Source organism: Trachypithecus francoisi, unplaced genomic scaffold (genome assembly GCF_009764315.1).
Source record: "Trachypithecus francoisi isolate TF-2019V2 unplaced genomic scaffold, Tfra_2.0 Lachesis_group11, whole genome shotgun sequence".
NCBI classification, from domain to species: domain Eukaryota; kingdom Metazoa; phylum Chordata; class Mammalia; order Primates; family Cercopithecidae; genus Trachypithecus; species Trachypithecus francoisi.
Genome location: NW_022681456.1, coordinates 99,844,399 through 99,866,253, shown reverse-complemented (window position 1 = coordinate 99,866,253; position 21,855 = coordinate 99,844,399). Strand labels below are relative to the sequence as shown.

The 21,855-nt window shown below is 46.9% G+C and overlaps 2 protein-coding genes and 1 pseudogene across 6 annotated transcripts in view; 1 reads left to right on the top strand and 2 right to left on the bottom strand.

Annotated features, from left to right (window-relative positions):
• Window positions 1-1,928, bottom strand: part of DENND5B (DENN domain containing 5B) — a 208,207-nt gene extending 206,279 nt beyond the window's left edge. For 2 of the 5 annotated variants that reach the window (XM_033222492.1, XM_033222493.1), the window contains exon 1: window positions 1,466-1,913. In XM_033222492.1, coding sequence (XP_033078383.1) covers window positions 1,466-1,592 — 127 coding nt within the window. In that variant the 5' untranslated portion in view covers window positions 1,593-1,913. Of the gene's footprint in view, window positions 1-1,465 lie in introns of all 5 variants that reach the window. The other 3 variants (XM_033222495.1, XM_033222496.1, XM_033222494.1) reach the window with 3 other exon arrangements.
• Window positions 1,929-4,698: 2,770 nt separating this feature from the next.
• Window positions 4,699-4,808, bottom strand: LOC117091298 (annotated as a pseudogene).
• Window positions 4,809-20,000: 15,192 nt separating this feature from the next.
• LOC117090891 (proline-rich transmembrane protein 3-like) lies at window positions 20,001-21,525 on the top strand. The gene is given in 3 exon segments (XM_033223491.1): window positions 20,001-20,069; window positions 20,208-20,535; window positions 20,538-21,525. Coding segments are annotated over 3 exon segments (1,239 nt in total). The 3' UTR covers window positions 21,380-21,525.
• The last annotated feature ends 330 nt before the right edge of the window (window positions 21,526-21,855 follow it).

Below are 21,855 nucleotides of genomic sequence, written 5' to 3'. Positions count from 1 at the left end.
ATCTCTCTGCAGACATTTTTTCTTCATATCCTTTGACAAAGCCATTCTTAAGATGTACATGAAATCTTAGTTGAAGAAACAATGTGATCACATAATTACACATGCAGAAAAACCTGGTATTCTATTAGCTCTCCAAAATTTTTTTAACTAAAACTAGACTTACAGTTTTTGTTGAAAATGTTTTGTGTTTCTACCTCCAAAGAATATGAAAAAAAGAAAATGTTTTGCTGTGAAGCTGAGTTAAGAAAAAGATAGCCAAGACGTGGGTTGATGGGGACTGTATTTTAAGGCTTAACAGTTTTGTTTACTATTGTTTATTATTTAATAGATTCTTCCCAGTCTCCCCACCCCCACCAAAGGAAAAGCGAAAAATTTACCTTGGTGCAGTCAATAAGGAATGATCTATCCTAAGGAAGTTGTTCTGAAAGGCTATGACCTAAGTCTTTAACACTGACACAAAGTTCAGGCGGTAGATGTCACTTCTCTCACCCATTTAACGACAACAACATATCAAGATGCAGATCCCGCGGAGGCAAGCGGAAAGGAACAGGGGTGAAAAATGAAATCAGTCGTTTCTCCCCGGCCTCCTCTCGACACTGCGCACTCCGCCGCCCCCCCATTGCCCTTTAACGGCCCCTTTTCCCCCCGCATCGTTTCCCCGACACAGCCCCGCACTGCGCCATCAAATGAATCAAGCAGAGGGACCGGTACCCCTCCGGGAAAACCAGGCACTAACACACGGTGCACCCAACTGAGTTTAAACTCGGGAACAGTGTAGGCAGTGTCAACAAAGCTTGGTGCTGGATCCCGAGCGTCCAAAGGTCCCCGTCAGCTCCCAGACTCGGCCAAATCCACAGGATTCCAAAAGGTGACTTGGCCGGCATCGCAGAGCGGGAGGCGGCGCAGAGGGCAGAGTCCAGGATGAAGTCCGACCGGCCCCCGCCCCGCGCACGCACCGCATGGCCACCGGCGGCTCCACGGACTCTACCCCCGCGGCAGCCGAGCTGAGTCCTACTCCCCCTCCCCCGAGAGGCCTGAGAGCGGCGTCACGTGCGGGGCCGAAACTTCGCGGCCAGGGTTGGGAGGCCGGCGGGTGGGAGACAGGCACTGCGGCCGGGGGGCAACCCGCGCGCCCGGTGAGTCACTGGCCGCCTCCGCGTGCGGCTGCGGGCGAAGGGGCCGACGCACCAGGAGGGGACCGTGCCCTTGGGGCCACCCCCGCGCCCGTTATTAATAACCCAGCGCCCGGAGGCGAAAGCCCGGGTGGGCGCAGCCGCACAGCCCGCACGCAGAATAAATAACAATGTCATTAAAACGCGACCGAGCGCCCGTTCGGCCAGAGAGAGGAGGGGGAACGCCGCTGGGAGCTGACTTTGTCTGGAGCCCGCACCCCGCCTCCCGCGCGTCCCCGCAGCGTCCCCCGCGCCCCGGAGGGAACCCAGCGCCGCCGCAACCCTAGCCTTACCCGCCAGCTCGTCAGGCTCCAGCCCGCTGTCCGCGTCGATCCCGCACAGCACGAAGTAGTGCGCGAAGCGGCAGGCGGCCGGGGAGGAGCCCGAGCCCGGGCCGGGCGCCGCGCCGCTCCCGCTCATCCCGGCCGCGCTGCTCCAGTGGCCGCCGCCGCCGCCCGGGAAGGCTTTTTGCTGAGGCTGCCTCCACCGCTCCGACTGTGGTAGCTGCGCCCGCCCTAGGGCGACACTGGCTCGCCCATGGCCGCGCAGCCTTCTCTCGCCGCCGCAGCCTGCCTCCTCGCTCGGCGCGGGGGAAGCGGCCGCGGGCTCGCGCGCGGCGAGTCCGGAGCCCGGCCAGGTGGGGGAGGGGCGCGGGGGGAGTGTCGGCCTGAGAGGTCCGCGCCGCCGCAGCTGCGCTCGCGAGCTGAGAGCCGCCGCGTCTGGCGCCCGCGGGTCAGCTGAGCGGCGCTCGGGCTGTGGAAGCGCGGGGCAGGCGGGGGCACCCGGGCTCGGCGCGTGCAACGGTGAGGGGTGGGGGGCGCGCTCGCGAGGTTCGGAGGCGAGCGCTTCTACCGTGCGCGCGCGCCTAGCGGGCTCGAAGGCCGAGCCTGGCGTGGGGCCGCATTCATGCCCACCTGCCCCGGCTGCGGCATCGAGGGCGACCCTGCACACACCCCTCCTCGCCCTGGCCAGCCGATAAGAGGGCTAGTCTCAGTGAGGGGGGTCTGTCTTCTAAGGGGGATGTCAACCATCCTAATTTTTTTAATGCAGCTTTGGGGAAGGTGAACAGCCGCTCTGAGATCATTTCGCATAACGGTCTGAACCATCGTCTTTTAAACTGTGACCTGTGTGGGGGGTGCCTGTCTCACTTTAAGTACCTCCCTTCCCCCAGCCCTCACCCGATTTACAGGCCATCCTTCCTCAGTGACTTAGTGACAAGTCAACGGTGAGGGGGAAAAAACACAACTCAATACCCACAAAGCGTTGAGACTTCTAGAAGGAGTGCAGTCACCAACCCCCGCCTTCTGTCATTTATCCTGACATTTTCCAGGTCAGTGTAAATAGCCAAGGCGCTCCAGTTCCGCAGCCCTGTACCCATGCAATGTTATCCGCTCTCCCGGCAGGTAACAATCGGAGGCTAAAGCAACAGGAATTAGACCCTGAACCCTGCTCCTCCCAAGGGCACTGCTTTCTTGCCCTGCTCAGCTCTGTCTTTGGCCTCTTCGGAAGGAGCTTGACAACCACTTCTTTTTCCTTTGAAAGGAAACTCACTGGGCTCAGTGGCTCACGCCTGTAGTCCCAACAGTTTGGGAAGCCCAGGTGGGAAGATCCCATGAGACCAGGAGTTCAAGACCAGCCTGGGCAATATAGGGAGACTCTGTCTCCACCTAAGTAAAGATAAAATTTATTTATTTAAAAAATAATGTTTTTAAGAGACGGGGTCTCACTATATTGCCCAGGCTGCTCTCAAACTCCTGGGCTCAAGCGATTCTCCCGCCTTGGCCTCCCAAAGTGCTAGGATTACAGGCATGAGCCACTGTGCCCAGCCATGTAAGTAAAAATAAAACTTAAAAGATAGAAAACTGAATCCAATTCATCTCCACATGGCAACCCCTTCCACACCACTCCCTGCTTTCTTCTTTGGGGATTTGGGGTATCTACCACTAGACACACAAGCAAACCTTCCAGAGAGGTTGCCTGAGAGAACCTTGATTATTTGACTGAATAATGTTCTTCCTGGAAGATAAATGTGCATGCATACCATCATTTAATGTAGCTTGTATCTTCACTTTCTTTTTTCAATTTTGAAATGGAAGAGGCTGGCCACGTTGGCTCAGGCCTGTAATCCCAGCACTTTGAGAGGCCAAGGCAGGAGGAGCACTTGAGTTCGGGAATTCAAGACCAGCCTGGGCAACATAGTGAGACCCTGTCTCTATAAAAATAAAATGAGGCCGGGTGCAGTGGCTCAATCCTGTAATCCCAGCTCTTTCGGAGGCCAAGGCGAGAGGCTCACTTGAGATCAGGAACTCGAGAGGAGCCTGGCCAAGATGGTGAAGCCCCGTCTCTACTAAAAATACAAAAAATTAGCCGGGTGTGGTGGCGGGTGCCTGTAGTCCCAGCTACTCAGGAGGCTGAAGCAGGAGAATCACTTGAACCTGGTAGGCGGAGGTTGCAGTGAGCAAAGATCACACCATCACACTCCAACCTGGGCGACAGAGCAAGACTCTGTCCCCTGCGCCTCCCCTCCACCCAAAAAAACAGAAAAGAAAATACAAGAAGAATCAATAAATCAGGGTGAGCCACAGTCTGGGTAATTGACCTTTAGGTCCTATTGCGCCCTGTACTTCTTCAAAAACACTTGTAATGGCTTTTCTGTGTCTTCTTACCTGTGCTGTAAACTCCACAGAGCAAGAGTTGGACTCTGTGGTTCTTCACTTTTCTGGTATGTAGCAGAACTCTGGTCCTATTTAGCCCCTCAATTTATATTTGAGTGATGAAAGAAGGGTGGTTATCTAGGTAATAACAGGTTGTTGATGCTACTAGGAAAATATACAAACTTTAATATCTGTAACATTTTTTAAAAAATAAGCCCTGGGCCAGGCATGGTGGCTCACACCTGTAATCCCAGCACTTTGGGAGGCCGAGGTGGGTGGATCACATGAGGTCAGGAGTTCAAGACCAGACTGGCCAACATGGTGAAACCCTGTCTCTACTAAAAATACAAAAATTAGCCAGGTGTGGTGGTGCACGCCTGTAATCCCAGCTACCTGGGAGGCTGAGGCACGAGAATCCCTTAAACCCTGGAGGCAGAGGTTGCAGTGTGCTGAGATCATGCCACTGCACTCTAGCCTGGATGACAGAGTAAGACTCTGTCTCAAAAAATAATAATAAAAAAAATAAAAAATAAATAAATAAAAATTAAAAATAAATAAAAATAAGTGCCACATATGCAAGGCCTCAAAAACTTGGTCAGGCCGGGCACAGTGGCTCACGCCTGTAATCCCAACACTTTGGGAGGCCGAGGGGGGCGGATCACCTGAGGTCAGGAGTTCAAGACCAGACTGGCCAACATGGTGAAACCTGTCTCTACTAAAAATACAAAAATTAGCCTGGCATGGTGGTAAGTGCCTGTAGTCCCAGCTACTTGGGAGGCTGAGGCAGAAGAATGGCTTGAACCCGAGAGGCGGAGGTTGCAGTAAGCCAAGATCACACCACTGCACTCCAGCCTGGGCAACAGAGCAAGACTCCGTCTCAAAACAAAACAAAACTTAGTCAGAAACTCAGAATTGTTCCTTTCCACGGAAATCTTTAGTAAAAGACAAAAGATGTATATGATCTGAAGAGAAACCAGAGTATGAACCTAATTGTGAACACTTTAATTACTCTCATACAATATTGCTTTTCTTTGCATAGAAAGTACTGAAATGCATAACATTTCATTAGTAAGGAAGGAAGTGCCAGGCTATCTGTTTCTCCTATCTTTGATAGTGACTTCTTACAGAATGTTTGTTAGATTCCAAGCTAATCAAACAAACACAGTTAAAATAACTGTTTTACTGTTTGCACTAGCCAAGGCATGTCAGTTGTTTTTTTTTTTTTGAGACGGAGTCTCGCTCTGTCCCCCAGGCTGGAGTGCAGTGGCGCAATCTCAGCTCACTGCAAGCTCCCCCTCCTGGGTTCACGCCATTCTCCTGCCTCAGCCTCCTGACTAGCTAGGACTACAGGCGCCCGCCACAGCGCCTGGCTAATTTTTTGTATTTTTAGTAGAGACAGGGTTTCACCGTGGTCTTGATCTCCTGACCTTGTGATCCGCCCGCCTCGGCCTCCCAAAGTGCTGGGATTACAGGCGTGAGCCACCGCGCCCGACTGGCTTTTTAAAAAATTGAACAGTAACTGATTTATGAGCTTGTAAGCCCCACATTAATATTTTTAAGGTGAAAAAAATCGAATCACCAACAAACAATGCGGGCAATTAAAATATACTAATCTCATAAAAATAGAATTCCTAAAATCTTTCCTAAAGCTTTTAAGAGAATAGTCACACATTACGAAACTAAACACTAATTTGAAAATATCCAGGCCAGGCGCGGTGGCTCAAGCCTGTAATCCCAGCACTTTGGAAGGCAGAGATGGGCGGATCACGAGGTCAGGAGATCGAGACCATCCTGCCTAACACGGTGAAACGCCATCTCTACTAAAAAAAAAAATACAAAAAACTAGCTGGATGAGGTGGCGGGTGCCTGTAGTCCCAGCTACTCGGGAGGCTGAGGCAGGAGAATGGCGTGAACCCAGGAGGCGACAGAGCTTGCAGTGAGCTGAGATCGCGCCACTATTCTCCAGCCCGGGCGACAGAGCCAGACTCCGTCTCAAAAAAAAAAAGAAAGAAAAAAAAAAAGAAAATATCCGTATACTTTTCTAATTGTCACTTCAGGATGACACTGTGTAAGTATATTCTGCATTAAGCTACAATGAAACGAAGTTTAAAGGATACTCAAGAATTAGCTATGTATCATTGTATGCAGATTGTCCTCTAAAATAATGACAGAGAAGTAAATTAGCTCAGTGAACAAAAATCTGAGCAATGATCTCCTGTCTCCAAAGGACTTACTGGTAAAGCCTCAGATGGACTGCATGGCATGCTTGGGATAGCTGAGTCCTGCCATGGTCTGCGAAAGTGGAGGAATGAGAGATTGATAGCACTGCTAAGCTAGTGGCACATGGTGACTGACTACTAGTACAATGTGGTCCAATGAATGTTTTGGGCTCTAAATAGTTACATTAGCGATCAATCCCTTCTTTCTTTGTTTGTTTGTATGTGGCTGGAGTGTGGTGGTGAAGAATGGTGTTGACAAGGATTGTCGTAGCATCAAAAGAGAAAAATAACCTCTCCTCTCCTTAACACAATTTAAATATTTTGGAGAGTCCACTCTCCTCACTGTACTTGCTGCTTCTCGATCCCTTACAGCCCTCTGTTTCTGGGAGGTGGGCGGGTCACTCACCCAGGCGGGAGGGCAGTGGCACAATCTCGGCTCACTGCTTCCTCCACCTCCCTGGCGCAAGCGATCCTCCCACCTCAGCCTCCCGAATAGCTGGGACCACCCACAGGCATGTGCCACCACACCCAGCTAGTGTTTTGTATTTTTGGTAGAGACAGGGTTTCACCCTGTTGCCAAGGCTGGTCTCCAACCCTTAGGCTCAAGCGATCCACCTGCCTCAGTCTCCCAAAGTGCTGGGATTACAGGTTTGAGCCACCTTAGAACCCTCTTTTACCCCTTGTTGTTGTTAACTACTTTTTAGTAGCTAACACTTATAATACATTTTCCTGTTCAAATTACTGGTTTCTATCTCCTGACTGATCCATAAGCCAAATGTCCATCACTAGATGAATGGAGAATTAAATTGGTATCCTCTTACAAGGGAACAGCACTTAGTAGTAAAGAGGAATGAACCGCTGATACATGCAACAGGGTGCATGGCTGTCAAAAATATGCTAAGCAAAAGATGCCAGGCACGGAGGAGTCCATAGTGTATCACTCTACCCATAGGAAATTCTAGACTGGACAGGAAGCAGATCAGTGGTTGCCTAGGGCCAGAGGTGGGATGTGGTGGGAAATTGACTGCAAAAGGGCAGGAGGGGACTTTCTGGAGCAGTGAGAAAATGTTATCTTGATTGCGGTAGTGCTTTCACAGATGGATGTATTTATGAAAACCCAATGTGCTCTTACAGCAAATACATTTTGATATATAGAAATTGTACCTCTTAGCTGGGCACGGTGATGCATGCCTCTGGTCCCAGCTACTTAGGAGGCTGAGGTGGGAAGATCGCTTGAACCTAGGAGATGAAGGTTTTGATGAGCTGAGTTTGCGCCACTGCCCTCCAGCCTGGGCAACAGAGCAAGACCCTGTCAGACAAACAAACAAACAAACAAACAAATAAATAAATAAATAAATTGCACTCACAAACCTATTTACAAACAAAAAAGAGCCAAAAGATTTATGTCCAGTTTTTATTGCATCCTACTCATTTTCAAAAAATGTTGTAAAGTTTAAAAACTTTACATTTCCTAAAATTCTACTCATTTTAGTTGATTGACTAGGACTGATCCAAATTCTTACAAAAATTTTATTCGATTTTGCTTTTTTTCAACCAGTATGTTTTGCAGTGGTTTGGTGTGCCGATGAAGGGGAACAGCCTCCAGACTCTCACTACCTAGGTTCAAATCTCACTTCTTTTAGTATCTATAAGACAATCTGCTTAATGTTATTCTAGCTTTAATTTCCTCATTTGTCCAGTGTGGATCAATATTAAGTTATTGTGAAGTTTGAAGGAGATAATACATGTAGAGTGCTTATCACAGTCCCTAGCATGTAGAAAGTATTCAATATATGTAAGTCATTTCTTCTGTGTGCCAGGCACTGAGCTAGACATTTTAACATACTCTGTCTCATTATTTTGATTTTTTTTTTTTTTTTTTGAGACAGGGTCTCTCTCTGTTGCTCAGGCTGGAGTGCAGTGGTATGATTTTTTTTGTTTTGGAAGGCAGTTTTATAATTTTATTTGATATATTTGATGATCAGCGGTTAGTTCTCATCCACATTGACTGTAGATTTTTGAAAGCTTGTTTGGTGAATCTTCATTCTCATTACATTTTCTGGACAACTGCATAGGGATGCCGTATGAGACATTCCTTAATCCTTTGGTCAAGACAGCTTTGTTAAGCCTGGTGTCAGTGTGCACATCTGCAGTTCCCATGTCCTTGATGGCAAATTTCCAGATCTTGTTGAGTGCCCAAGGGGCACACTTCTTGAAGCCAGCTCCATGAATGCACTTGTGAATGTTGATGGTATATTCTCTGGTCACCAGTGCATTGATGGCAGAACTGTAATTCTTCTCGCCACCCTTCTTTGCAGGATGCATTCTGAGGGGCCCAGGTTGGAAAGGAGGAGTGTGAGGGATTGTGGGCGAAGTGCAGTGGTGTGATTATAGCTCACTGCAGCCTCCATCTTCCAGGCTCAAGTGATCCTCTCATCTCAGCCTCCCTAGGAGCTGCAGCTGCAGGCACATGCCACCATGCCCAGCTAATTATTTCTTTCTTTTATTTTATTTTCTGAGGCAAGGTCTCACTCTGCCACCCAGGCTGGAGTTCAGTGGCACGATCACAGCTCACTGCAGCCTCCACCTCCTGGGCGCAAATGATCCTCCCACCTCTCAGCCCCCTGAGTACAGGGACCACAGGCACAAGCTATCACACCCTGCTAATGTTTGTATTTTTTGTAAAGCTGAGGTTTTACCATGTTGGCCAGGCTGGTCTCCTAGGCTCAAGTGCTATGCCCGCCTCGGCCTCCCAAAGTGCTGGGATTACAGGCGTGAGCCATCCCGCCTGGCCAATTTTTTATTTTTAATAGAGATGGGGTCTCCATACATTGCCCAGGCTAGTCTCGAACTCCTAAACTCAAATGATCCTCCTGCCTTGGCCTCCCAAAGTGCTGGGATTACAGGCATGAGCCACCGCGCCCAGTCATGAAAATCAGTCCAAGAGGTCTAGCACTTCTTGCGTAGCATTTCAGAATACAACAGGTCATGATCACTTTAATCAGATAGAGCCAATGGAGATATGCAGACCTAGTTCCAGGCCCACTCAATGAGATGTGATAAATTCTGAGAGGGGTATAGAGGGGTTGGGGGCACTGAGCCTGTGCTGTGTTGACAAGAGAAGTTCAATGTGGCAGTCAAACTTAGCATCCAAAGTGGGCCACAATCTCTAGACGGCATCTACACAGTCAGCAAAAGGGGCCCTAAGATTTAGTTGTTGCAAATGGTGACAGAAAGGAGCATCCAAGGCATCTGGCATTCAGAAATCCAGGCAAGCAAGGCGGGGCACGGCAGCTCACACCTATAATCCCAGCACTTTGGGAGGCCAAGGCAGGTGGATCAGCTGAGGCCAGGAGTTCAAGGCCAGCCTGGCCAACATGGGGAAACCCTGTCTCTACTAAAAATACAAAAATTATCCAGGTGTGGTGACGCACACCTATAATCCCAGCTACTTGGAAGACTGAAGTAGGAGAATCGCTTGAACCCAGGAGGTGAAGGTTGCAGTGAGCCGAGATTGCACCACTGTGCTCCAGCCTGGGAGACAGAGTGAGACTCTGCCTCCAAAAAACAAAACAAAATAATATAAAATTCCAGGCAAGCAGCTTCAGGAAGTCTATCAAGGAATCATGGGTTCTCTCCAGTTGGAATAAGAAGTGAAGGGGATATAGTGGGTTGAATTGTGTCCCCAAAAAAGTGTGTCCAAGTCCTAATCCCTATACCTGTGAATGTGATCTTATTCAGAAATAAAATATTTGCAGATGTAATTGAGAATCTCATCCCGAGATCCTTAATGCAGTGCAAGTATAGCTGAGTGGGCCCTAAACCCAATGACTGGCGTCCTTGTAAGAAAAGAGAGATTTGAGATATTGAGACACACAGATGCGAAGATCATGTGAAGAAAGAGACAGAGCTTGGAGTGTTGTTGCCACAAGCTAAGGAGTGCCAAGTGTTGCCAGCAGACACCACCAGCTAGAAGAGAGGGATGGAATGGATTCTCCCTGGGGGTCCCCAGAAGGAATCAGCCCTCCTGACACCTTGGTTTTAGCCTGTGGCATCTAAAACTGTGAGAAAATTAATTTCTCTTATTTAAACCACCAAGTTTGTGGTAATTGGTTGCAGCAGCCCTAGGAAATTAATATAGAGGGGAACCTGCAAGGGCCCAGCCTGAAAAAGGAACTGGAGACCTAGGTAGGCTACCAGAGCAGAACCCAAGATACTATGACTGAGGGCTCCTGGAGAGAGACACTTGCATATAAGGTAGAAACTCAATTCTAATGACCTAGGTACAATGACGAAGTCTAAATACAAAAGACAGGGACAGGACTTGGTAGAAGGTCCAAGCAGAACACATTTGAAGCCGAAAATGGGGCAGGGATAGGCCTGAAAATCAACATCAAGTGTCTTCATCTATGGGAAGGAAAAGCTCTAAAGAGACCAGAAGCTGGAACAGGGTAGTATTGTTTTTTGTTTTTGTTTTTGTTTTTAAAACAGAGACGAAGTCTCGCTATATTGCCCAGGCTGGTCTCAAACTCTTGGGCTCAAGCAATGCTACCACTTCAGCCTCCCAAAGTGCTGGGATTACGGGCATGAGCCGCCACACCCAGCAGGATTTGAGTTTTAAAAGGTCAGTCAACATCTTCATCTTTCTTCCCTAAGATTGGAACCAATTGTGAAATAAGATATAGGATGCCAACAGGTGGAGAACAGGTTCTGTTATTAAATGTAGCCTCTGTTAATGCTAAAGCTGGCTGGGGTGCGGTGGCTCACACCTGTAATCCCAGCACTTTGGGAGGCTAAGGTGGGCAGATCACCTGAGGTCAGGAGTTCAAGACTACCCTGGCCAACATGGTGAAACCCCATCTCTACTGAAAATACAAAAATTAGCCGGGCGCAGTGGTGGATGCCTGTAATCCCAGCTACTCAGGAGGCTGAGGCAGGAGAATCGCTTGAATCTGGGAGGCGGAGATTGTGGTGAGTGGAGATAGCACCACTGCACTCCAGCCTGGCGTGACAGAGAGGACTCTATCTGAAAAAAAAAAAAAAAAAAGGCTAAAGCTGATCTGAAGAAAGAGCAGGTCTGTGGCCAAGAAGGTTTACTACATTACTTTCCATCCTTCCAATCTTTTCTTCCTGCTAACCAAACCCTGGCTCAGGTCACTGAAGGGGATATTTGACTCTGTAGAGCATCTACATTTAGTTCAGTATTGCTGTCCCATGTAAGGCCCAGGTGGAAAGAAAATGGAAGACTCTCCAATGCTTGCTACTTTTAATAAGATTAGCGCCATCCAATGGAGAAATGAAGACCATGACTACTTTGCTAACCTAGCAGGCAGGGGAGGGGTGAAGTGGGGGCCAACAGTGTTACTGTAGTAGAAGTCCCTCTACATGGAAACGTGACGCAAGAGGAAAGGAAGTTCCTCCCTAGTAGGTGACTGTTTAATCAGAATCCATCCCCTCCTCCTTCATTGTTTAGTGTTCAAGTCGTTCAGATAGGATTGGGCTTACACCTAGCTCTAGGGTGAGTCTTTGTGAACCTATGCTCCTTGTAAGAGTTACTGACTCAGGGATGAACAATTATCCTAAGCTGTTCTAATTAGGATGAGGTTCAGAACTTTTGTTTGATAGTTGGAGAAAGGAACATCTTCTCACCTTGGGTGTAAATAGGATATACACAGTCCCAAAATTACCAGTAGCCTTACAAGGAAAGCCAGGCCAAGGATGAAGCCAATATATGGAATGGAGCAGAGCCAAGAATATCACTGAAAAGCAGATTATATTATAAATCTGGCTCAAATCATACAGGAAGCCTACTCAATATCCAGAATTTGTCAGTTAATGTGAGCCAATGCATTCCTTTTATTGTTTCAGCCAGTTTGAGTTATTTTCTTTAACTTTCAACCAAAAGTTTACTCTCAAAATAAGAGAAATGGTCTCTAAGATCCTGTCCAGTTAAAAAAAAACTTATAAATCTAAAAGGAAAGAAATATATAATTCCATATTCTAGAAAAAGTCCCAGAAGTAGCTCTTCTTAAGGATGTGACAGTGGTCTGCGCTAGAGCTTCAGGCAGCTAAGGTAGGGTCTCCTGGAAATCAGTCCGTAAGATGAGGAAGAAATCTTATTTATTTATTTTATTTTTTGAGAAGGAGAGTCTCACTGTGTCACCCAGACTGGAGTGCAGTGGCGCAATCTCAGCTCACTGCAACCTCCGCCTCCCGGGTTAAAGCAATTCTCTGCCTCAGCCTCCCGAGTAGCTGGGATTACAGGCGTCTGCCATCACACCCAGCTAATTTTCATATTTTTAGTAGAGATGGGGTTTCACCATGTTGGCCAGGTTGGTCTTAAACTCCTGACCTCATGATCCACCTGCCTCAGCCTCCCAAAGTGCTAGGATTACAGGCATGAGCCACCACACCTGGCCCAAGATGAGGAAGAAATCTTAGCAGCCTTCTGCAGAAGGTATTTTCCTGGGTTGGTTGGGTTCCTTCTCATCAAACTGAAATCAAGAGTATATGAATAGCAATTAAAATGCAGATTTTCTATCAAAATTTAGAATACTCATACCCTCTGATTCATCAATTCTGCGTCTCAAAATTTCTCCTACAGAAATATGCAAGTAAAGGGTATGTGTACAACAACGTCCCCTGAAACATTGCTCATTATATTTAAAAAGTGGAAACGATCTTATTTCTACTAATAGGAAGTAGGAAGTAGCTGGGTGTGGTGGCTCACATCTGTAATCCCAGCACTTTGGGAGGCAGGAGGTTCCTTTGAGCCCAGGAGTTGAAGACCAGTCTGGGCAACATGATGAAACCCTGCCTCTATTAAAAATAAAAAGTAAAAAGTATAAACAATTTTTAAAATAAAAATAAAAAAGACAAAAAAGGAAGTGGTTAGATTCTGGCATATCTAATACAATGCATGCTAAGAATGAGGTTATACTGATGGAAAAAATATCTAATATATGGCTGAATATAAAAGACAAGAATAGTGGTGGCTCACACTTGTAATCCCAGCACTTTGGGAGGCCGAGGTGGGTGGATCACTTGAGTTAGGAGTTCAAGACCAGCCTGGCCAACATGGTGAAACACCGTCTCCACTAAAAATACAAAAAATTAGCCAGGCTTGGTGGTACGCGCCTATAGTCCCAGCCACTCGGGAGGCTAAGTCAGGAGAATCACTTGGATCTGTGAGGTGGAGGTTGCAGTGAGCCAAGATCATGAGACTGTACTCCAGCCTGGGCAACACAGTGAGACTCCATCTCAAAAAAAAAAAAAAGCAAGAAAAGAAAAATACACAGTTCCTATTTTTGTGTTAAAAATAAAGTGTAGCCAGGCGTGGTGGCTCACGCTTGTAATCCCAGCACTTTGGGAGGCCGAGGCGGGCAGATCACAAGGTCAGGAAATCGAGACCACGGTGAAACCCCGTCTCTACTAAAAATACAAAAAATTAGCCGGGCACAGTGGCGGGCGCCTGTAGTCCCAGCTACAAGGGAAGCTGAGGCAGGAGAATGGCGTGAACCCAGGAGGCGGAGCTTGCAGTGAGCCGAGATCACGCCACTGCACTCCAGCCTGGTGGACAGAGTAAGACTCCGTCTCAAAAAAAAATAAAAATAAAAATAAAAATAAAGTGTATACATCTGCATACATGTTTGTGCATGAAAACATGTGAACAGCTTCCATTTTTTATTTTTCATATTTCTATATTGTTAAAAAATTGACAACAGGCATCTATTGCTTTTTGTAATTCAAAACCTTTCTTTGTTAAGTCCATGTGTGTTTCTGTGAGAAAAGATGATCAGCATTGCAAATCATGGCTATTCTTATATAAATCACTCAAATTTGTAACTATTATGACTTACTAGTGTGACTAAGTTGAATAACTACACATATATGCATATACATACATGGATGCATGAACATTCATTAATTACTCAATAATTCTTATAATGCCTACTATATGCCAGGTAATGTTCCAGGGATATATCAATGAATAAAATCCTAGAGATACATAATGCTGCACATACATACATTCAAAATAGTCTAAGAGTATAAATAACTGTGAACTGAAAGGATTAGCCAGGTGTGATGGCATGTGCTTATAACCCTAGCTACTTGGGGGGCTGAGGTGGGAGGATTGCTTGAGCCCAGGAGTTGCAGGTGGAAGTGAGCTATGATCGCACCACTGCACTCCAGCCTGAGTGACAGAGCAGAGACCTTGTCTCTAAAAATAAAAAATAAAAAAAGAGAAATGAAACAAAGTATGCATAATTTTCAATCATCAAAAAAATTTGGCTACTCAGTGATGAACTTGATTTTATGTTACAAATTTGTAATCTTTCTCAATTCCATCTAAAAACCTTAAGGTTGAAAACACTCCACTCGGTAGCCAACAGAATAAAACTATCAGTCTTGATCTGAGTATATTTTGGATCCAGCATCTTTTTTTTTTTTCTTTTTTTGAGACAGAGTTTCGCTCTTGTTGCCCAAGCTACAGTGCAATGGCGCCATCTCGGCTCACCGCAATCTCTGCCCCCCAGGTTCTAGCAATTCTCCTGCCTCAGCCTCCCGAGTAGCTGGGATTACAGGCATGCACCTCCATGCCCGGCTAATTTTGTATTTTTAGTAGAGATGGGGTTTCTCTATGTTTAGGCTGGTCTCCAACTCCTGACATCAGGTGATTCACCCGCCTCGGCCTACCAAAGTGCTGGAATTACAGGCGTGAGCCACCACACCCAGCCTGGATTCAGCATCTTTAAACCCTGGCCACATGCCAGATTTTGAACCTGAGTTCTCTGTTCCAGAGTTCACATGTGATTTTTCTCTCTCACTCTCTTTTTCTTTTTCCTTTTTTTTTTTTTTTGAGACAGAGTCTCGCTCTGTCACCCAGGCTGGAGTGTAGTGGTGCGATCTCCACTCACTGCAACTTCCACCTCCCGAGCTCAAGTGATTCTCCTGCCTCCAGCCTCCCACATAGCTAGGATTACGGGTGCCTGCCACCACGCCCTGCTACATACAATTTATCTTGTTCTTTTATTATTATTATTATTATTATTTTGAGATTAGGTCTCGCTCTGTCATCTAGGCTAGAGTCCAGTGGCGCAATCATGGCTCACTGCAGCCGCCACCTCCCAGGTTCAAGTGGTCCTCCCACTCAGCCTCCCAAGTAGCTGGATCACAGGCATGTGCCAACACACTGGGCTAATTTTCTTCTTTTTTTTTTAATAGAGACTGAGTTTCGCTATGTTGCTCACACTGGTCTGGAACTCCTGGACTTAAGTGATCTGCCCACCTCAGCCTTGTAAAGTGTTGGGATTACAGGCATGAGCTATGGAGCCTGGCCTTTACATACAATTTCTAACACCTCTTTTAAATCACAGAAATCTCACTTGTCTATTCTTTCCCACTTTGAATTCAGAGGCACTTGTAACTGGTCCCACACCTTTTAGTATTGCAATATTATTCTAGGTGTATTAATTGCTTTAGTCTGTTTGGCCTGCTATGACAAAATGCCATAAACTGAGTGGCTTATAAGCAACAGAAATTTATTTACTGCAGTCTGGAGGCTGGGTAGTCCAAGGTGCCAGCAAATTCATTGTCTGGTGAAGGCTAGTTTCCTGGATGATAGATGGCACCTTCTCACTGTGTCCTCAGGTGGTAAAAGAAAAGAACTAGTTCTCTTGGGGTCTCTTTTATAAAGGCACTAATCCCACTGATAAGGTGCCCGCCTTCATGACCTAATCATCTCTCAAAGGCCCTACCTCCTAACGCCTCACATTGGGGGTTAGGATTTCAACATGTGAATTTGGGAAGACACAAACATTCAGACAATAGCATTGTTTTCTTCCTTACTTGTGCAGCTAAGAGCTTCTGGAGATAGGGAACTGTTTTCTCTCACCTCACATCCATACATCACACAGTTTATACTTTCAGAAAATTGACTGATTAAATGCATCCCTCAGCCTCCCCAACAAAGATCGTGTATCTACTCTAAAAATAGAACACAAATCCTCCATGCTTTTTGGTCATAATCAATATGACTGTTCATAAGGCAATTATTTTAAGTTTAGCAATTTAGCCATAATCCCATTATTGAATTAGGCTTGAAATCTTAGAAACTTCAAGATGTTTATTTGCCTTAGCTCCCTTCTAAGCAAACATCATCCTCCAAGTCTATATCCTCTCCACAGGCCTCATTTCTAACGAGCAATGTTAGCTTACATAATAGTTTTTGGAAAATGTTTTGGAAAGTATCTATTCTGTTTGAGGAAAACTATGGACTCACTCTCCTCTCTCTCTCTGAAGAATTCTTCTTCTATGACTATTTCCTTTAACTTCAGACTCAAACAATGATTAAAGATGGCAAGAAAAATGCCAGGAGAAAAGCCCATTTAATTGTACTGTTGGAATAATTGTTCCTGACTTCTAGCTTGCCCATTATAATTTTGTAGGGGGGGAAAGAAAAAAATTAGTATCAGACTCAAGCAATCTCCAAACAAGCCAAAATTATAATCTGGTGAGTGCCTATTTAAAGTAACAGAATCCAAGGCAACATAAGAGGCTTAATTTTGGCTATGCATGTTATTACCTAAGAGTAGGAGAGAGGGTTATCTAGTAGCGAAAAGCCAGGAGCATGAATCAACCACTTTAGATTTATACTCCCCTTTAGAGTTTACGATGGATAAAATAACTTTATGTCCCTGTGTTTAGCTTCTCTGTCCTTAATATATAAGCAAACTCTCTATCACTCAGCAAAATTGTTGTCTATATAAGCTGAAAAAAACATCAAGCTCCTCAAACAGGTTGGTTAGTAAATAAATGGCCCAACACAAAAAGGGTAACCTCAGTTTTAAATGTTTTTTTTAATTTTTTAAATTAACAGATAAAATTGTATGTATTTACTGTGTATAACATAATATTTTGAAGTATATATACATGGTATAATGACTAAATCTAGCTGACATATGCATTACCTCTAATCTCAATTTAAATTGGGGCAATCACATTTTTCTTTTACTATTTTTTTTTTTTTTTTGAGATGGAGTCTCCCTCTGTTGTCCAGTCTGGAGTGCACTGGGACTACAGGCGTGCACCACCATGCCCAGCTAATATTTTTTGTATTTTTAGTAGAGACAAGGTTTCACTGTGTTAGCCAGACTGGTCTCAAACTCTAGACCTCAGGTGCTCTGCCAGCTTTGGCTTTCAAAAGTGCTGGAATTACAGGCGTGAGTCACCTTGTCCGGCCATATTTTTCTTTTTCTATTTTCAATTTTTAAAAATGTATTAAGTAGAGACAGGGCTTCACCATATTGTCCAGGCTGGTCTCCAACTCCTGGGCTCAGACAATCATCCTACCTCTGCCTACCAAAGTCCTGGAATTACAGACGGCAGACGTGAGCCACTGAACTTGCCCCATATTTTTCAAAAGTGAAATTTTGCAGGCACCTGTAGTCCCAGCTACTCAGAAGGCTGACGTGGGAGGATCCCTTGAGGCCAGGAGTTCAAATCCAGCCTGATAACACAGCAAAACCCCATCTCAAAAAGAAAAAAAAAGACTGGGCACAGTGGCTCATGCCTGTAATCCCAGCACTTTGGGAGGGCGAGGCAGGCAGATCACCTGAGGTCAGGAGTTCAAGACCAGCCTGGCCAACGTGGTGAAACCCTGTCTCTACCAAAAATACAAAAATTATCCAGGCGTGGTGGTGGGTGCCTGTAATCCCAGCTACTTGGGAGGCTGAGGCAGGAGAATTGCTTCAACCCAGGAGGCAGAGATTGCAGTGAGCTGAGATTGCGCCACTGCACTCCAGCCTAGGTGACAGGAGGGAAACTTCGTCTCAAAAAAAAAAAAAAGTGAAACCTTTTCTCTAAGATAGATTATACAGCTGATCCTGAACAACACTAGTTTGAACTGTGTGAGTCTACTTATATACCAATTTTCCTCTGCCTTTGCTGCCCCTGAGACAGCCTGTTCTTCCTCCTCCTCCTCAGCCTACTCAATATGAAGATGATGAGGATGGAGACCTTCATGAGGAGCCACTTCCACTAAATAAACAGTAAACATACTTTCTCTTCCTTATGATTTTCTTCACATTTTCTTTTACTTAGCTTACTTTATTGTAGGAATACAATATGTAACATACAAAATATATGTTAATCGACTGTTTACATTATCCATAGGGCTTGTGCTCTACAGTAGGTTATTAGTAGCTAAATTTTGGGGGAGTCAAAAGTTAAATGCAAATTTTCTACTTGAGGAAGGGTCGGTGCCCCTAATCCCTATGTTGAATATTCAAGAGTCAACTGTAATTCAAGTTATACATTTTAATTTTTTTCTTACACTAGTAAATACCAGACTGAGAGGATTGAAGGTTTGACACATTTCACACATCTTTGCTTGATCTCCTTAGCTTTTATAAACATTATTAAATGTACAGTCCTTTGTGATTAAATTATTATTATACATGTGATATGAAATAGACTTCTGAGCTGGGCATGGTGGCTCATGCCTGTAATCCCAGCAACTCAGGAGGCTGAGGCCAGAGGATCACTTGGGGCCAGGAGTTGCAGAGCAGCTTGGGCAGCATAGCAAGACTCCATCTCTAAAAATTATTTAATTAATTCAATAAGAAAGAATTTTAAATGACTACTAAAAAAATCACAAAAATAATAGCATATTTTAGCCTTTAAAAATTAGTAGAGATTGGGATTCCCGGAGCAAGATGGCCAAATAGGAGCAGCTCCAGCCTCCAGCTCCCAGCGCGAGCCACACAGAGGACGGGTGATTTCTGCATTTTCAACTGAGGTACCAGGTTCATCTCACTGGGGAGTGCCGGACAATCAGTGCTGGTCAGCTGGTGCAGCCCGACCAGTGAGAGTGAAGCAGGGTGAACCATTGCCTCACCTGGGAAGCGCAAGGGGGAAGGGAATCCCTTTTCCTAGCCAAGGGAAACTGAGACACACAACACCTGGAAAATCGGGTAACTCCCACCCTAATACTGTGCCTTACCAAGGGTCTTAGCAAACAGCACACCAGGAGATAATATCCCACACCTGGACAGGAGGGTCCCACGCCCACGGAGCCTGCCTCATTGCTAGCACAGCAGTCTGAGATCTAACTGCAAGGCAGCAGCGAGACTAGGAGAAGGGCGCCTGCCATTGCTGAGGCTTAAGTAGGTAAACAAAGCCGCCAGGAAGCTCCAACTGGGTGGAGCCCACCGCAGCTCAAGGGGGCCTGCCTGTCTCTGTAGACTCCATCTCTGGGGACAGGGCATAGCTAAACAAAACTTCGGCAGAGGTAAATGACCCTGTCTGACAGCTTTGAAGAAAGCAGTGGATCTTCCAGCACAGAGGTTGAGATCTGAGAATGGACAGACTGCCTGCTCAAGTGGGTCCCTGACCGCTGAGTAGCCTAACTGGGAGATATCCCCCACTAGATGCAGACCAACACCTCACACCTCACACAGCAGGGTACACTCCTGAGACGAAGCCTCCAGAGCAAGAAACAGACAGCAACACTCGCTGTTCAGCAATATTCTATCTTCTGCAGCCTCTGCTGCTGATACCCAGGCAAACAGGGTCTGGAGTGGGCCTCAAGCAATCTCCAACAGACCTACACCTCAGGGTCCTGACTGTTAGAAGGAAAACTAACAAACAGATAGGACACCTACACCAAAACTCCATCAGTTCGTCACCATCATCAAAGACCAAAGGCAGATAAAACCACAAAGATGAGAAAAAAGCAGGGCAGAGAAGCTGGAAATTCAAAAAATCAGAGTCATCTCCCCCTCCAAAGGAACGCAGCTTATCGCCAGCAATGGATCAAAGTGGGATGGAGAATGACTTTGACGAGTTGAGAGAAGAAGGCTTCCGTCGATCAAACTTCCCAGAGCTAAAGGAGGAACTACATAACCAGTGCAAAGAAACTAAAAATCTTGAGGAGCTGGCCCAGGGAGGGGGCGATGGCAGGGCCCCGGCGGGGAGCGTGGCCTGCTGCCCCCGTCACGGGCACAGGCGACAAGGCCTGCACGGCGCCCACCCCCATCTAGCACACTGCGGGAAGGCGCAGAGCCAGGGAGAGCGGAGACGGAGGAGGAGAAGGAGGAGGAGGAGAGGCTCATCCTGTGAGGACTGGAAGGTGGGGGCTTTAGGCCCAGGCATCGGAGTAGACCGTGGCTTCCAGCCCATGGGGCTGTGTATGTGGCTTTCTGCTGTTGTTGCTGCTGCCACTCCTGGGGACTGGCCCTGCCCTGGGGAGGGGCTTTCCCAGGCCACTTGAAAACTCCAAAACCCCTATGGTTCCTGGAGCCCACCCTAAGGGCTCTTTGGGCTCAGAGCCCCACTCGTTTGACATCTTCCTGGACAACCCCAGAGCTGAGAGTCACAGGAACTCTGATGTCCGCCACGCCCCTGCTGACAAGATGCCTGAGAAGCCTGTAGCCTCTCCCCTTGGCCCAGCCCTGTACGGGCACAAAGCAGCCCAAGGGGCTCAGAGAGAATGACCCCAGTAACTGATGACCTCCAGATGGCTCGAGGACAAAGCTCCCATGGCTGGACAGGACCTCTGGATTCACAAGAGCTTCTGGAGCAAGAAACAGTGGCTCCACACTCAGTGGGCCACCCTCTTCTCACTTTCATCCCCACAACTCCCAGACTTCAACTCAGGGTAGCCACAGTTCCTCCCTCCCTGCAGCATGGAGGCCAACAGGGACAGCAGCCACCTAGAGATGAGGGTCTGAAGGCCAAAACCAAGAGCAGGGTCCCACCCACTTCTCCCTCAGACTACCAGGGCCCACCCCACACCCTTGTTCCCCACTCAGGTACTGTCAAGAGGCCAGTCCTGGAAGGACAGGGTGGGTTTGAGGAACACGTCCAGGAGGCAGCTCAAGGCCCCCTCTTCACCCAGCAGGATCCAGCAGCCTCTGATGTTGGCTCAGTACCCCCAGTTGAGGTGGTGCACTCTCAGGAGCCAGGGGCCCAGCCAGACTTGGCATTGGCCAGAAGCCTTCCTCCTGCTGAGGAGCTGCCGGTTGAGACCCGCAAGAGGGCTGGAGCTGAGGTGTCCTGGGAAGTCAGCTCCCCGAGTACGCTGCCCAAGCAGGTTGACCTCCCTGACGCTAAGGATTCACCAGGACCCCAGCCCATGGATCTGCCTGCCTCAGAGGCTCCTGATGGGCCATCCAAGCCAGAGATAGCAGCAATGAATGGAGCAGACCCCATCTCCCCCCAGCGGGTGAGAGGAGCCGTGGAGGCCCCAGGCACCCCCAAGCCCCTCATTCCTGGTCCCTCAGACCCTAGCCCAGCTGCAAACCGAACAGAGAGCCCCATGGGGGCCCTGTAGCCAGGTGAGGGCATGGCTGGGGTGTGGGGAGAGGGAGTGCTCTGTCCAGTAACTGAGAACCTCTGTTGGGGGTGTGTGAGGTGTGGAGGGCAGGGAATGAATGGAGACAATCACCTGCTCAAAGGAGTTGCCCAGGGCCTCCTTCAAACAACTTAAAATAATAAATTCATACTCACTGGGAAAAAAAAAAAAAAAAGAAACTAAAAATCTTGAAAAAAGAATAGAAGAATGGATAACTAGAATAATCAATGCAGAGAAGGCCATAAACGAACCGACAGAGATAAAAACCATGACACAAGAAATACATGACAAATACACAAGCTTCAGTAACTGACTCGATCAACTGGAAGAAAGAGTATCAATGATTGAAGATCAAATGAATGAAATGAAGTGAGAAGTCTAGAGAAAAAAGAGGAAAAAGAAATGAACAAAGCCTCCAAGAAATATGGGATTATGTGAAAAGACCAAATCTACAT